Genomic DNA, 16,183 nt, shown 5'->3' with positions numbered 1-16,183 from the left:
ATGTCCGCCTTAGCTTTCCTGACAGGCCCCCTACAGGCCCAAGCAGAGAAGGTATATTCCTCTTCGGAGACAGCACCCTCCTTCCACCGGTTGAACGCCATCTTTTTGGCAATCAGGCATTCCTGTACACCCTTGGTGAGCCAGGGGGGCTTTCGGGCACTCCTGCCTCCCTTGCTTCTTGTTGGGATGGTCACCCCTTGGGCCCTGAGTATCGTCTTCTTGAGGAACGACCACTCATCTTGGGCACTGAGTTCCCCTGCTCTCGAGAACCCCAGCACCTCTCCCACTAATCGCCTCAACTCGTTGAAGCTGGCCTTCTTGAAGTCTAGGGCTACTGCCTAGCTGCAGGGCCTTGACACTCTGCGCTGGATGGTGAATTCCAGCAAGCAACGATCGCTATCAGCCAGATGGTCAAGGACCTGGAGGCCCCTTACCAGGTCGTTGCCTGTGGCCAGGACCAGATCCAACAGGGCATTTTCTCTGGTAGGACTGTGCACCTCCTGAATTAAGTGGAGGTCCTGTATCTCAGCCAGGAACCTCCTGGAATGGTCCGACCTGGCTGACTGTTCCTCCCAGCAGTTGTCCGGGTAATTTAAATCACCCATGACAACTACATCCCTTGCCTTAAGTGCCTCTGCAAGCTGGCCCAAAAATTCCCAGTTCAGCTCCTCCCCTTGGTTGGGGGGTCTGTAGTAGACCCCCACCGTTAGATCCCTCTCCCCATGGCCCCCTTGTATCTTGACCCAGAGCACTTCCACTTGCCCCTCCTCTGACCCCATTTTACTGGCAGAGGATGTGTATTGCTCCTTGACATAGAGCGCCACACCCCCACCTTTCCTTCCTTCTCTCTCCTACCTGTTAGAGATGTCTTCCTTTTTTATGAGATTTTCTGTGCTTTTGTCATCACTTTGTTGTGATGTAAAGCCAATTTAGCAGCATTTGGAACACATCCTTCACACAGGTTTGTGTTCAGTTTACAACACCCAAATCACATGTGCTAGAAGTTTTACTATGTATTGCATAATCTACACACATGCCAATGTAGTTTACATAAAACAAAGACTCTCAGATACCTTTTTGTGGTAAATACAGTATCAGAAAATGACATATTCTATTTAACAAACTATTTGTAGAAGCTGAACAGCCAACGTATTCGTTATTGTAACTTCTCAGAACACCTTCTCTCAGAACATATTTTGCAAAGGTTTGCTTTGGGGTGGGGTTTAAGTTTAACAATATTCAAATAAAACAAAATATGGGAAGTGGCAATCAAGTGTAAGAAAAATCAGCTTGCTTGGAAAACATCTTTTGGATCCCTGAATTATACAGTTAGAGGACTATGGCTCTAGTGAACAGAGCACACTCCAAAACTTTCCTATAATTTATTGTAGCTCAAGTTAAGGTACCAGTAATTTTATTTAAAATGTCTCTGAACCTTGCTGCAGTTTTTTTTCAACTGGTTTCTTTCTGAAATAGTCTGTACAATACCACACAATAATCAACCAATACCAGCTTACCTGCTTAAGTGCCTTTTTGGTGTGCTGCTGAAAGGAAGACACTAGCTTGCTTTGCACTGGTGTGTTAGTAAGGCTTGAGTCTCTATTGGAAGACGCTTCTTCAGGTATCTGCTTTGAACAAACTAGAAAAAAAAATGGATTTTTAAGAAGTGAAGTTCACTTGTAATCTTAAAGTGCTCCTGAAAAAATTGGAATAATGTCTTCTGCCAACAGAAATCAGTCTCCTTGGATGATTGTACATAAAAGCGGCAAGGTCTAGAGTCTGCATAGATATGAATTTTACACTTGTGTCCTAACTTGTAATACATTACTCCATAAATGCTTGTTCCTATTCATGTCCAAACTTGGGTGCAGGAGTCCAGTTCCAGAAAAGCATCCAAACAAGTAGTATTTTCCTGTGTAGACAAGCTGTAAGCCCTAACTGCTAATGCAGCCTGGACAAAGGGAGAAACACTGAGACAGTTATTCTCAACCAGGGATCCATATGAAATACTAGCACTGCTAGGGATGAAACCGTGATTCACAAGACAAACACAGAATTTTCAAAAAGGAATTGATAGTATTAAAAATCACTCTCCCCTGCCATGGTCTTTTCAAGTTCTTTGCAACAGAGGAATTACTCTATTATTTTTTGTAGTCAACAAAAAAGAGAGGGAAAACTAAGAGCTGGCATTTTCCAAGGGGTGCCTCACATCTATCAAGGCCGAGAACCACTGCACTAGGATGTGGGAAGCTAAATTGCCTACATCACGCTCTAATCCATAACCTACCAGACAACTCTCTAAGTCAGCAAAATAATTAATCTCTTGTATAAGCTAGCCTGCTATGGAGTCGTATTCTGTATCCTTTTGTATGGTTTGCTAGGCCAAGGGTACTGTTTGTGCAATCAAGACTGGAAACAACAACTGAAATATTTTAGAGTTTTACTATGGTTTCTATGTCGAAGGTAGACGAGAACTATTTTCTCACAAGCTTTATAATGTGTTATTCTGTGGCTAAATGCACACTTAGAAAAAAGACACTGACAGCCTTGTGTTTTACAAATATTTATAAATATGTAACTGCATAACAGATTGTAATAGCTTTTAAGGAGCCATTCTAGTCTATCTGGTAAACATGCCTTGGTAGACCAACAACACACACATTCTTGTTTAAGTGATGGACTAGAATAGCTCACAAAGAAGATTGCTGGTCTCTCAGGCAAATACATGTTGCTATTTTTCAGCTCTTGATAATATATATTTTAATCAATAAATGTTACAGTACTCACTTTAAATAGCCACTTGAATGTATGTTTACTTGGGAGACTGTAAGAAGTCTTTCAAGCCATCCTTATTTAAACAATGTTAAGACTGCAAACAGCCAAAGAACCCTGTTAGGCTTGCTCTTCAGCAGGTTTAACCAAAAGGGGTGCTAACAATGCCCAACACCACTGAAATCACCTTTTCTGCTACTTCCACCCATTTAAAACATCAGTGCAGATGAAACAGTTCAAACTAGTTTGAACCCAACTGATAAACTACCACAGTCCCATGTGGTGACTTGTTCTTTGATACACTGCAAAGGTTACTACATGCCTTGGAACGCATTATTAGCACTATGCAGTTGTACAGAATCTGGTAGATGGTTTCCTAACATGTTCAAGTGTGCATCACGTATATCAAAGCAACTCTAGTATCTCTGAAGAAGCCACACCTGCATACAACACCTGGAAATTTTGGCCTCTGCCTTACTTTATTGTGGGACTTTTCCTTTCGCATTGTTCACTGGGCCAAGCATAGGACTAAATGCCATTCTGTATTTCCCTGTCTTCAAGACTGCATTCTAGCATTGACGTTATTTAAACGTTTCTTGTATTTATGAGATAAAGTATGGAATTTGGGCAACCTAACTGTCAATAATTCATTGCCGACATGAAATATGACTAGTAACATATTGAACATTTGTTTTCATCTTGAAAGGAAAAAAACTGTCAATACTCATCTCACAAATGGGACAAAACTTCCTACTTTTTTATGGCTATGTCATTATGTCAATATCATTCTCATAGTGAATTAGAAAACCAGTTCACTGAAATTATGTCTCACAATATAGGGGGGAGGCAAATGGCAAAGGATCCTGTGAGCTTACAGTATTACATGGTTTGGATCAATCTTTTTCAGACAACCAGCAAAGCCCACTATAAAAAGCAACTTAAAGGAGTAGGGAGGTGTCAAAAGTCAGCACATACAGCATTTATTGCAGGTGTTTATATCAGTCAGATCACTGTAGCATCTGAGGACCTGAAATATTGGGCAGACAACCCCCCAAAAATAGAAATGTTCAACATTTGTTTCTAAATCCATTCTTTAAATAGAATGTTCAAGACTTTATTTTTCTATTAGGTTGTTTGTTTTGTCAGCGATGCAGAGGGGTCAAAGATCTGAAGAAACAGCAAGAACTGCTGTGAGCAGATAAAACGCTTCAAAGTCAAAAGAGGTAGAACAATGGAAGCTGTTATAAAACAAACAAACTTTAGAAAAATTATTACTGCAAATCCACAAAATATCTTCCATCAGAAAATAAAATGCATCATGTCCAATCACTAAGCATTTGTCCTATTTCTCTAGGACAACTAGGAACCTATATACCTCTTATTTGAGTGGGCAGTCCCAGTTTTGATGCATCTGCTTCCAAAAAGGTTAACCCAGGAATCTTGCTTTTACTGCAGTGATGACAGAAACTCATCATGTGGTTATATTGCATCACCATGTGGTGATACTGCATCACTACATCTGAATGACAAAATGTCAGGGAGCAAATGTCAAACTCCTGACACAACAGCAAGGATAAAAAATATGATCGTTAATGTATACATTGGATCAGTGACCTTTAACCTAGATACCTTTCTTTCTTTTAAAAAATAAGCTTATTTAAAATTAAGTGTGAAATGAATATTTAGGTGTATATTAAGGCCTAAATTTACTATAATGTATTAAAATAATTTAAATTCCTTAAAAAAGTATACATGTGCTGCTGATTTTTATTTTATTTTACATTTGGATAGCCAAATCACTGAACAGGGCAAAGTTACTGGCTAAGCACACTGAACCATAATTCACTAAAATGATAACCTAGCTTTTGAGCTGTTAGTCTGCAGGTGCAGAGAAAAGATTATAGTTTATTCAGTTTAGAACAGTTCTCTGACATTTCTATGCAATGGTTGTGAAATCAGCTGGAAGTGAATAAGCAGATAAGTTTGTTTCCTTCTTCCATAAATAAATCTATAAATCAATTAATCTATAAATACAAATGAAGTTTGAGAGCCTGAGATCTATTAGTTTTAAAAACCTGAAGGATACAGGAACCAAAACCAACCAGTTCTATTTGCTAACTACAAATATTTCCTGGTTTAAAACATCAGTTATTGTTAAATAAAACACGTTTTGATAAACCTTTTTAATGTATCCATCATATTTCATACAGTTTCATTTGACTAATAAACAGTTTTAAAATGCTTACTTCTTGCATTTTTATTGAATTCCAATGTTATACAAAGCATGTTGACATAAACCATGACTCACCTAGGAAACAGAAAATATTGGATGATCTTTTCTAACATGATAAGACTTAAACATTTAGAATAACAATATATATATATTTAAATATATAACTACTTAAATGCATATACTTTCTGCTGATTAATGAAATATAGAACCAGAAGTAGCAAAAGCTATATTTATTCAAAAATTAACACACTGTGGTGGTTATAGTCTAATGAAAAAAATCAACCTTCCTTTAAGAAAAAATGTAAAAGTATGTAGAATACAATCAATGTTTTAACCAAAGTCCTCTCCTGCTTGGTTATTTAAATCAGTTCACCCTACAGAGAAAATCTCAGAACAGAGGTGAATTATTAAGCAGGTTTCATATACAGATGACGAAATACAAAAGCTTAATATTGACTATGAAATGGGGAGGAGAGGAGAGGTCTCCTCTTTAGACACTGACTTGGTTGAGGGAGCAATTTTGATGGAAGGTGAACATAGGTCTTTATTGTATACCTTAGGCCAGGGGAATCAAATTCATTTGGCTTCTTGGGCTGGATCCCTGAGTTTCTCTGATACCTCAAGGAGCCATGGGTGTTAATGCCACTTTCGATTGCCCCACTACTGCCAAAATAAAATCCCAGTGGTGCTCTGCACCTCAGGATGAAGCTGGAGATAGGATGCATTTTTAAGTCTTAAGCTTGTTACTTGATAAGCTGGATTTGTTACAGATAAAGTTAAATGAATACAACTAAGAACAAACAATGGCTGCAACCATAAAAAAAATATGGGAGAGGCATCCAACTTCTCATTTCTTTTGAGTGAGAAATGATAAAAAGGCAAGCTAACATGGAAAAAGTCAAAGTGAAGCAACAGCAGCGATCAACAAGAATGTTATATCATAAAAAAATTACCACAACAACACAACAGCCAGTTTCAACATGGAATATAGAAGAATAGCATAGCAAAAGAAAGATACAAGAAGATACATTAGCCACAGGGTATATGTCCATGTACACAAATGGTAGGTAGCTGTAACCACCACATATACCTACATCTACAACTCTCAGTAAAATGGGATTCTTATTCTTCTGAATTATAAATTAACACAAGCAATGCTGGCAAATATAAATCCTAAGAATTATACAGAGTGGGTAAAAACATCCGAGTAGAGAGCAGTAAGTACAACAGGCATTATTGTGTTTCATTCTTAATGTCAGCTCCTCCAAGGGGATAGGATACACAGGAGAAACTGAGTAGAAGTGGCTATCGAATCATAAACAGTTAGGTATGTAAATTAGAAGATCATCTGGGTTACTGGAAAACAGGAGGAAAGGGGGAAACCTCCTAGGGCACATTCAGATGTGCAGGCATGTGGGGTTTGTGGTGCCACAAACCACACAAATTGCACATTAAACCATGCACAGCACTGCTAATTTGCAGCATGGGGGCACAATTTGCTACCAGGATTCCACCCCCCCATCTTTTCTCCCCCCCAAAAAAGCGACACAAAGCATGCAAAAATAGTGTGTGCTGGGGCAAAGACAGAGACAAGGGCACAATGAGGGCACACTGCACCCCAGCCAGCTGTGGAGTGGAGCAGTTGGCTGGGGTGCTGTGTGCCTCAACACAGGGGAGAAGGCAGCCCTGGGCTGGTGTTCCTGTCTCCACGTGCCTCAGCCTCCGTGGGCTGTGAGACAAGGGAGCAGGCAGGCCTCGGCTGGTGCTCCCATTTCAGTGTGCATCCATGAAAGGAGAATTGGAAATAACAGGTTAGGAAAAAAATTATAAAATGAATATGCTAAAAAGTAAGTTCAAGTAAGTTTTTATTATTTTCTTTCATCTGCTTTCTCTTTTCCTTCAGCAGGAACTATTTTCATTCAGGAACAGTATGCTTTCTAAAATCTATGAAGCCATCTTTTTTTAAAAACTAACATATATAATTAATGATTTACCCAGAAACATGGTGATTCTATAATTCTCTCCAAAACCTTAAAATTAAATGGGGATGGGTATATCTTCATTTACAAAGCATATCAGCCAGGAAAAGAATTTTTAAAACCCTATAGCCTGAAATTATACTGCAGTACTAACACTGTAAGCTATTAGGGATAATAATAATCAGACGCATTTATATGTCTACAGAAGAAGAAAACTTCCCTGAATGCTTTAAGGAGATTTTTTTCACCAAAATAAATGGTACAGTTCATTTTGATTTCAGGCAGACCACACTGATTTAAAAATCAGGCCCAGGAAAATCAACAGCAATCCATGTCCTTCCCTGTCATGGTAACCATAGCAGATGAGAAAGATTATCTATTAATGGCCACATTACAAAACAAAAATACACTAAATATCTGCAGTCTGCCTCAAGCATAAAAGTATGCCTATACTCTTGAGGCATTAAACTACATAGAAAGCCACCTTGGAAAACATGCACACAAATCTCTCACTAAAATATCCTATAAAATTCAATACATTTTATTTACGTGACACAGATATATACTTGTATTGACATAAATGGTCATGGGTTGTCAACACAGATATATCAAGTAATTCACCTAAATCACTCTTTGATCTCTAGAGTTTAATTTACAAAATCACCATAGTTCACGTTTCCAATCCCAGAATCTGGTTCCTGATTCTTTTTAAAATGAAAAACAGTTTGCAATTTAGTTAATTTTACCAATATACCAGTTATACTAAAAGCAGATGCTTTTAAACAAGATACCTGAGTGTCTTAAAGTGACTGTGCTGTTCTTTTTGAAGAGAAACTACTTAGACTGGGAAATGTTTTGAATCATTTGAAAAAATATGCAAATAGCTTACTTTGAAGGAATCAATGTCAAACAAAATGCTTTGGGTCTTAAGGACTACACAAATCCCCAAAAAACTATTGATTCTCATTCCTGACCACTTCTTTCCATCAGAAGTATATGGTCTAACACTAATGAGGCACTGGCTTTTTAAGCTTCATTAAATCTACCTTCTTACAGAGAATAGCAAAGCTTTGAAAGCTCACTCAAACTAGCTCTTTCCTTCTGACTTCACAGAACTCTAGTATTTGGGACCTCCCACCTCTGGCAGTGAAACACAGGGTGCATCTACACGTGCAATTAATGCAACTGAATATACTCTGGCTCACTTTAAACCAGCATAAACTAATCCTGATGTCATCATCTACATGTGCACTTAGCGCAATAATTTACTGCAGCACAGGATAGTATCTGTGTCTGATGAGACTATCCTACACCAGAGTAAATTAATCTACTAAGCACTAAATGCAGCACACGTGTAGACAGTGATGCTTTACTGCGCATTAGTGTCATGTGCTGTAAAGTGCATACATATATTCACCCACAGGGTAGTAAAACCTGCTTTATGCTGGAATAATTTTTCTTTATAACTACTGGTACAGAGATTAAGAAAATCAATGAAAATCTGGCTTTCTTTCTTTGATACATCAGCTGGAGCCTATATATCAGGCTACATTACCATTATAACTTTTACTAGGGAAAAATCTGCCAAACACTCAGCTATCAGGAGGTATTCAAAACATGTTTAGTAGAATCATTCAACACTACCTTCAAGAACTAGGATGCTATAAATGATAGGCTGCTTTGAAGGAGTCGGAACTTCCTTTCCTGAAAAAGTTTGGTATTTACATAGCAGTGAGACGGACCAGCTCTTCATGACAGGATTTAACATTGTGGCTTCTTAGTTCAGAAAACACCTGGAATTTCAACAGACAACCAATTGCCAAGGCAATATTTCAGGACTCAGCATCAATCTGGCTTTCCAACCACTAGCCACTTTTCTGCTACTTACAAGTGTTGCAACAGACTGAATTGTACTCAGCTTCACTTTTGCACCAAAAGAACTATGAAGTATACTGTACTGTATTTACAATACAATTAAATGCATTGTATTAAATGCATTAAAGACATGACAAGAACTTAAGTCTTTCTTGGCAAGCAATTAAATCATCTGTTCATATCCTGGCAAACTTCAGAGCTGGTGTTTGTACAGTGATTGGGGTGGCTGGCCATCCTCCTGTTTGATTCAGTATCGCTGCTGTACTGGGGTCATGGTTATTGTAACAAAGAGCCCTGGGTTCTCTGCTACTTTAAGACAAAGGCATCCCAGCCAAGGAGCACTGAAGGGCAGGCAGGACACAGCAGCTGCCAGTGGCCAGGGCAACAGGGCAAATTGAGGCAGTCAGGAGACAGCTGCAAGTGGTTATCTGACTGGATGTAGGCAAGGCCCTGGAAGCATCTAAGCCCAAAAGGAAGGAGCTCCTGCCCATGGAAGCCTCCCAGGGATGCTGGGCTGATCGTTTGTTGTCAACAGGAACAGGGAGGCTCAGGGAACTTGTGAGGTACTCTGGCTAGGAGGCACACTATACAATAGGTAAAGGTTTGCCCTATTAAAGGGACAGGGAGCTGTTACTTCATTATTATTATGTTACAGCCCAGGGGTTTATGTTATATTGTTACTATACTGGTAGTTTGGGATGAGGCTGGAAGGGGAGATAAGGAGGCCTCATTAGCACCCAGAGGGCACTCGACTGACTGCAGTTGCCCACAGCAGGCAGAGAGAGAGGGCACAGCCACACGGAGGCCTGGGGCCTGGTGACAGAAGGGACAAAGAGAGCTAGAGCCTCAAAGCTATGTCCAGTTCAGTGGGCCCAGGCTAGAAGGCCAAGCGAGATTAAAAGGGCAGAGGGCATGGAGGCTGAAGCCCCACAGAGGGAAAGTTGTTTCCATGGGTGACTGGTGCCTCTTGAGTCAGGGGGGCATGTGTCCCCCTGACACCAGTAAGCAACCGGGGCGGGGGAGGAGGCTGTCCCCTGTGGCTGATCTCACTCATCAAAAAGTGGCCGCACTGCTTCTGGAAGTCCCACAGCTTTTGCTGGCAGCCCTGCACTCCGGCCAGCAGTGGTGCTCCTGCCCAACCCCCTGCCCACTGGCTAAACAGGGAGTGCAGCCTGACAGGGGGTGCACCCCCTACACATTGCCACTCATTGTTTCTGTAATACCCATTAGGCATGGGGTGTGATAAAGGGGAGGATTTGGAGCCACACAATTAGCACTCAAGGCTTTGGTGCCCTTCAGTGGCACAGTTACAGACTGAGGCCCAGCAAGGGACCTGGGTACAGACAGAGACCAGAAGGGTCTAGTTGGACTGAGGCCATGCAAAGGCCTGTGGGCAGCCTCCATATTCATTTATATTTTCATTAAGCAGTGGCAGGCGAGACAGGAAGGCACCCTAGGGGCAGAGCAAAGCACAGTCACGGAGCCACCAGGGGGTGTCACAGCTACTCCTGGGACTCCAATGTGTATATTCATCCTCCCCCTGGCCCTCCTACTCCCCCCCCCACCCAACCCAACATTGGAGTGAAGGTCTTCCTTTTATGGCAGACGGAACTTCTTTTATTTTAGACTCCAGTGATGAATGCTAGTTTGACTGCAGACCTTAAGTGGCACAGTACAATATTAAAGTCATCTTTTCTCCGCAACATTAATGTTTTGGATCTTAAACACTCTTTTCACTGGTTTCATTTTTACAAGCTGCCATGGTATTCAGATAATCTGCAATTTTATGAAGAGAGAGGATGATGAGAGAGATTGTGGTAGGAATCATGTTCCAATCATGCATGTCATGATGGTGCAAGAAGAAAAGGTTTCCTATACAATCCTGATGTACAGCCATTCCAAGCATGGCATTAGTTGATCATCTAAGATGGTGGCACACCACTCATTTGAAAAAATCGTGTTGATCATCATGAGTCCAGGTCAAGTAGTTTGCAACTAAGGTGGAGAAAACTGTACTGACTGGAGACTAACAGGATTCTTCTGTGCTAGAATTTCAGCTAGTGGTTTCCCCCGAGAGAGTGAGGAAGCTGAAGGCAATAATCTAAAAGCTTATGCAGAGAAACTGACTGAAGTTAGTACCTCTCCTCTGGGCATCAGCAAAAACTACAACCACTAGCTAGGTCAATGATTTAAATTTTTTTTTCCCAACCAGGGTGGCATGTAAGTCACAGAATAAAACCAGAGATAGCAAATAATAATCCAGTGATGAAAACATTCTAACTTATCATGATCTGAGTTTTTGTAATAGAAGAATTGTTCTATTATTTTTCAATGATCAAAAAGAGGGGAATCCTAGATTTGGCCTTTTCTGAGGGGTGCTGAGGCTATCAAGGTTGAGAACTGGTAAGTTAGACACTTCCTCAACAAGTTCCCTGTATGTTGATGATTTCTCCAATTACCATCATGTTTTGACTCCTCTTTTGGGGGAAAGATTATCAAAAAAGATGGCTGGAACTACTCTGGTTACAGCTGAAACAGAACTCATAAGTCCCCTGATGTCAAAAGCCAAGGCAATAGGCTAGTTAAATTGCCCCCAGCTGGCCTTGGTTACTTGAATGGGCCTGGTTGCCAGCTAGCCTCCATTGCCTGCATAAGTGTGCCTGCCTATTTATAAACAGCTGCTCTTTCAGCACCCAGAAGACTACTCAAAATAGATGTCTCCCTTTCTAGCCCTGGGTTCCTGATTCCTTTTCCCTAGTTTTGTGGTTCCCACCTTGATTTTTAGTATCACAGTCCCTGGGTCCTGCCTACTTACTTCTAGTGTCCTACGTCCTCCTTGCTAGTTCCTGGTTTCCTGTTCCCTCTGTCATGCTTCCTGGCTTTGTGGTTAGAGGTACACCTATACATCGGTCCCATATTGGATTGGCACCAATATAAGGAAAATTGACAGTATTGGCAATAGGCTTTTTTTGGCTAATGTGGCCAATGTCACCAATAAATGCCCCAACCATGCGTGCAGCCCCAGTGCAGCACACAGGCAGCCGGGACCACAGTCTGGCAGCATAGAGAGCAGCTGGGTCTGGCTGGTAGGTCTGTTGCGAGGGAAGGGGTATGGGGCAGATTGAGGCCCCAGCTGTGGGGTGAGGGAGTGGGGCTAGGGAAGGGGCTGCCCAGCTGGCAGCCCCATGACTGACGGAGCCATGAGTGGCTCATCTAAGGGGCATGGGGGGGGGCAGGCTCCCAACACTGCGCGCACCTGGGAGGGCATGGGGGGCACATACCCTGGATCTGTGCATGGGGCAAGAGTGGGCTGCCACTACAGGGTGGGGCAGCACTGGGCTCTTCCCAGTGGGGGAGGGGAGGGGGGCTGAGCCAGGTTGCACTCAGGGCCATTGGCACAGAGCTGGAGGCACACACCCCCACCCCCCACCATGCCCTTCTAGGGTACGTGCAATGGTGGGAGTACCCCCGCCCCCCTGCACCCACCAGACGAGCCACTCATGGTTCTATCTTGTGCTCTACCCCAGATGTGCAGTGCCTACCCTTGCCCCAGCCCCACTCCCTCCATCACTACAGGGACCTTGATCTGCGCCCCCATGCCACTTCCTTTCCCCCTCACCCCTTCCCACACGACAGACTTACCAGCCAGACCTGCATATTGCCAATTGGATGGGTATCAGCCAGTATGGCTTGCTAAAAATTGGCCATCGGTATCGGCCCCCAAAAAATCTCTATCAGTGCACCCCTACTTGTTGTTCATGGTTTCTAGTTCCTACCTGCCAGCTGCTTGTTCCAGACTCCAGCCTAAACCCCTGTGCTTTCAGACTACTTTGTCAGCTTCTGGATTCCAATCCAGACCCCTGTCACTTGACAATCAGTGCTTGGCTCCTGGCTTAGCTTGGTCCCATAAAGCTACTCTACTGGACCCCCACTAGTTACTGACTGTGGTCTAGATCCCCACCTCCTATGAGTGGCCTTCCCTCCTTTGATTTGTGGTTCTATCCATAGTGACTGCCTACATCCCAGCCATTTACAAACATCAGCCTCCCGACCCCAAGGCTCTCAATCCCCCAACTTTAGTTGGGACCCTTGCTTTCCTGGCCTTGTCTGTTCCAGAGCTCCTGGGTTGTGACTCTTTAGGGCCAAGCCCCAACCACCTACATCCTGGTTGTCCCTCTGACACCTGAGTACAACATGGAAATCATACCAGTTATGTCTGGAGGCTGACACCTACTAGCAAGGGAAGATCAGGTGCTCACTGTGATTCGTTGACACTACTGAGCATGAAGTTATATCGACTCATTTGTAAAAACAACAAAAAGTGTAGTGTAATTGGGAACATCCAAAAGGTAAAATATGGCAGTTGTTCTTTTACACTTAGTGCTGTCATGCTAGGCCCCATATAGTTCCTGTTGCCATCTTACCTGTTCAATATCTATCAGCGTAGGGGCCATTTTGCCCTTCTACATTTGTATAGAACTTAACACAGTGGAGTCTTGATCTATGAGAGGGATTACTAGGTGCTACAATGAAACATCTGGTAATAAAAGATGTATCTGGGACAATTAAGAAACGCAGTATGCAAATGATACCCAGTCTTAAATAAGCTGCACAAATGTATAGATTAAAGGGCAAAAGGCAAACAGACTATTAAAATCTTCTAGTCTGATTCCATGTACAACAGGCAAAGAATTTCATGCAGGTATACCAGTGTGAAGGCCCAACTGTTGTTTATGAGCCAGGGACCATTTTATTTAGAAGGTCATCCATTTTTCATTTTAAGAGACCAACTTCAGGAGAATCTACCATTATCCTTAATACATTGTTACCTTACTTCTAGCCTAAACGGATCTAGCTTTAGATTCTAACCACTGGATCTTGTTATGCCACTGTTTGCTAGATTGAAAGGTATTCCAATGAAAATCTTCTCTTTGTACAAACTATGGACCAGATATTAATTCCGTTTTTCAGTAAACACAACCCTATTTCACCCTGTATGATGAGGCTTGGCCTACTGTGCATGCTCAGAAGCACTCCAATACAGTCACCTAGACATCTAATTTCTGTATTATGATTCAGTTCTATCTGGGAAAGTGCATAAATTACATGCAAGACCCTGAATCCTTATTGGTTGCATTAGCAGTGCCTACCTTTTACCCAATAGTGTACTGGTTAAGACACTTGCCCAGGAAGTAGAAGACTGGGTCCTAGGCCCATCTTGCCTCTAAGTTATCTGAGCTCATGTCTCCCATTTCCCCAGGAGAGTGCCATCAACACCAGGGCCTGGCTAGGTCAGACAGAGAGCTCCAGCCCTCCTTTTGACGCTGGGTCACTGGACAACAATTGTGACAGATACATGGTGCCAGCAAGAGACAAAGCAAAACAAGGTTGGCTCTGTACTTGAGTGCAGAGGGTCCTCCAGGAGTGCCCTGGAATAATTTATATAGATATTAAACAACAAGGGACCAAAAATAAAGATGTCTGTAATAGCATACTAGAAACACCTGTCTAGATGATGATCCCCAATTTACTAACCTTTTAGAGCATCTACACATAGTGCTATGCCGCTGTATGGTGCCCTACAGTGATGTACCAATCATGTGCGTCTACATTTGATCACCAGCTACATCACCATAGTGGCACGCTGCCTGGGTATAGCATGCTACTATAGCAACATAGTGGTGATATCTAACCGTGCACTCTGTGCATGGAACAGTACCCAACCGTACCGCACCATGCTTTAGGACTTCCTTTTGGAAGTCCTAAAGCATGAAGCTATAGCAATGTTACCAGATGGCAGCATGTAGACACACCCTTTGAACTGTATCAGTTGGCCAATTTTTCAGCCAATGAACATGAACTAGAATTACACTGACCATGTATGATACTATATTTTAAGATCAATTTTGTAAATCAAAAGACTTACAGAATTCTAAGTATATTGTGCCAATTCAGTTACCTTCATTAAACAAATTATATCATGCATAACTATTTTCCATATAATTCTCTGCTAACTGCATCCTTTACCATTACATAATTTTGCCTGGGAACAATGTCAGTAACTAGAGGATAGTCAGCTGGGTCAGTCTTCTTACCCTTTTAAAATACTGATGAAAGATTAACCTTTTTTCTAGTCCTATGTACTAAAAGATTTGTTAAAAGTCAGTAACAACACTTCAGAGAGCTCATTAGCTGATGGATGGATGGATGGATGGATGGATAAATTAATGGATGAATGTAGTTATTTGATTGACTGATATACCACCTTTCCAACAAAGGCTCAGGCAGCCAGGCATAAAAGAACAAAGTAATTTATAACTCTGGAGTGGCTCCTGGGCCACACATTGCGTGGGACAAGGTGAATGAGGCAGGTCCCCAGGATCTCCCCCCACCTTGGCCTCATGGACAGTACTAGCTGAGCACATGGCTCCCTGCCATACAGACAGCATGTGTCCCCATCACCTACACTCCCTCCCTACACCCCGAAGAAATGCTGACAGTACACAATCTCCCTCTCTGGGCTTTCCACTACTGCACAGATGTGGGAGAAAAGGCTGCTGGGGCCCATGGGCTGCCAGTTGGACAGCCCTGACTTCCTCTTTCATATGACTAGGACAGGCAACAGCAGAGAAGGTGCAGATTAATTAAAGTTGAATGTTGAGGTTTGATAGCCAGTTGATGATAATCCGGGCCAGTTAAACGGATTGATTCAACCCCTCCATGATATGCAAATTCAGGGCAGGAGTTTGTAATGTGGTTCCTTGACTGTACCTCACTACATATGCAGTTTGGCAATTCCTCAATGCCCCATTCGCTCAATAAATGGGTACACCTTCCATGTCCTGTACAAATGTGGTTCAGCATGGTCCAATATCTACATTGCAGGTGGAAATATGGAAGTTTGATGGTTGGGTCTACAACCAATTTTTTGTTGCACACTGTTGCTGCAGACCAGATTTTGCACCAATGGCCCTCAGTGTCCAGACTGTTTGATGAAAGTTAGAAAGTGTGTAACCATAAAGGTCTTCTCTACTTAAGCTACATCTTGATGGGTGGGCCATATCTTCATACAACAGAAGTACTGGATCAGCCATAATCTTTTCATGCTCTCTAAGTATGGCTGAATCCCTTCTCACCATGGATGGAGCGATATTTGATAACACTGTCAGCCATGGAAGCAGCATGAATTTTAGAGCACGGCTTACTACTTGTATGGCAGCATTCACCTGTGTGTCCAATATGACAGGTGTGAGGGCTTTGGCACCAGACAGAAGCACAATATTCAGCTGTAGAAAGTACCAGGGCCTGGATCAACATATGGAGG

At 42.2% G+C, this 16,183-nt stretch overlaps 1 protein-coding gene across 1 annotated transcript in view; it reads right to left on the bottom strand.

Moving 5' to 3' along the window:
• ASXL3 (additional sex combs like 3, transcriptional regulator) overlaps positions 1 to 16,183 on the bottom strand; it is a 232,441-nt gene that overhangs the window by 104,612 nt on the left and 111,646 nt on the right. The window contains exon 6 of the mRNA XM_019526804.1: positions 1,518 to 1,639. Coding sequence (XP_019382349.1) covers positions 1,518 to 1,639 — 122 coding nt within the window. The remainder of the gene's footprint in view (positions 1 to 1,517; positions 1,640 to 16,183) is intronic.

This window comes from Gavialis gangeticus, unplaced genomic scaffold, assembly GCF_001723915.1.
Source record: "Gavialis gangeticus isolate Ggan-Ray unplaced genomic scaffold, GavGan_comp1, whole genome shotgun sequence".
NCBI lineage: Eukaryota > Metazoa > Chordata > Crocodylia > Gavialidae > Gavialis > Gavialis gangeticus.
This window is presented reverse-complemented; position numbering and strand designations above follow the sequence as displayed.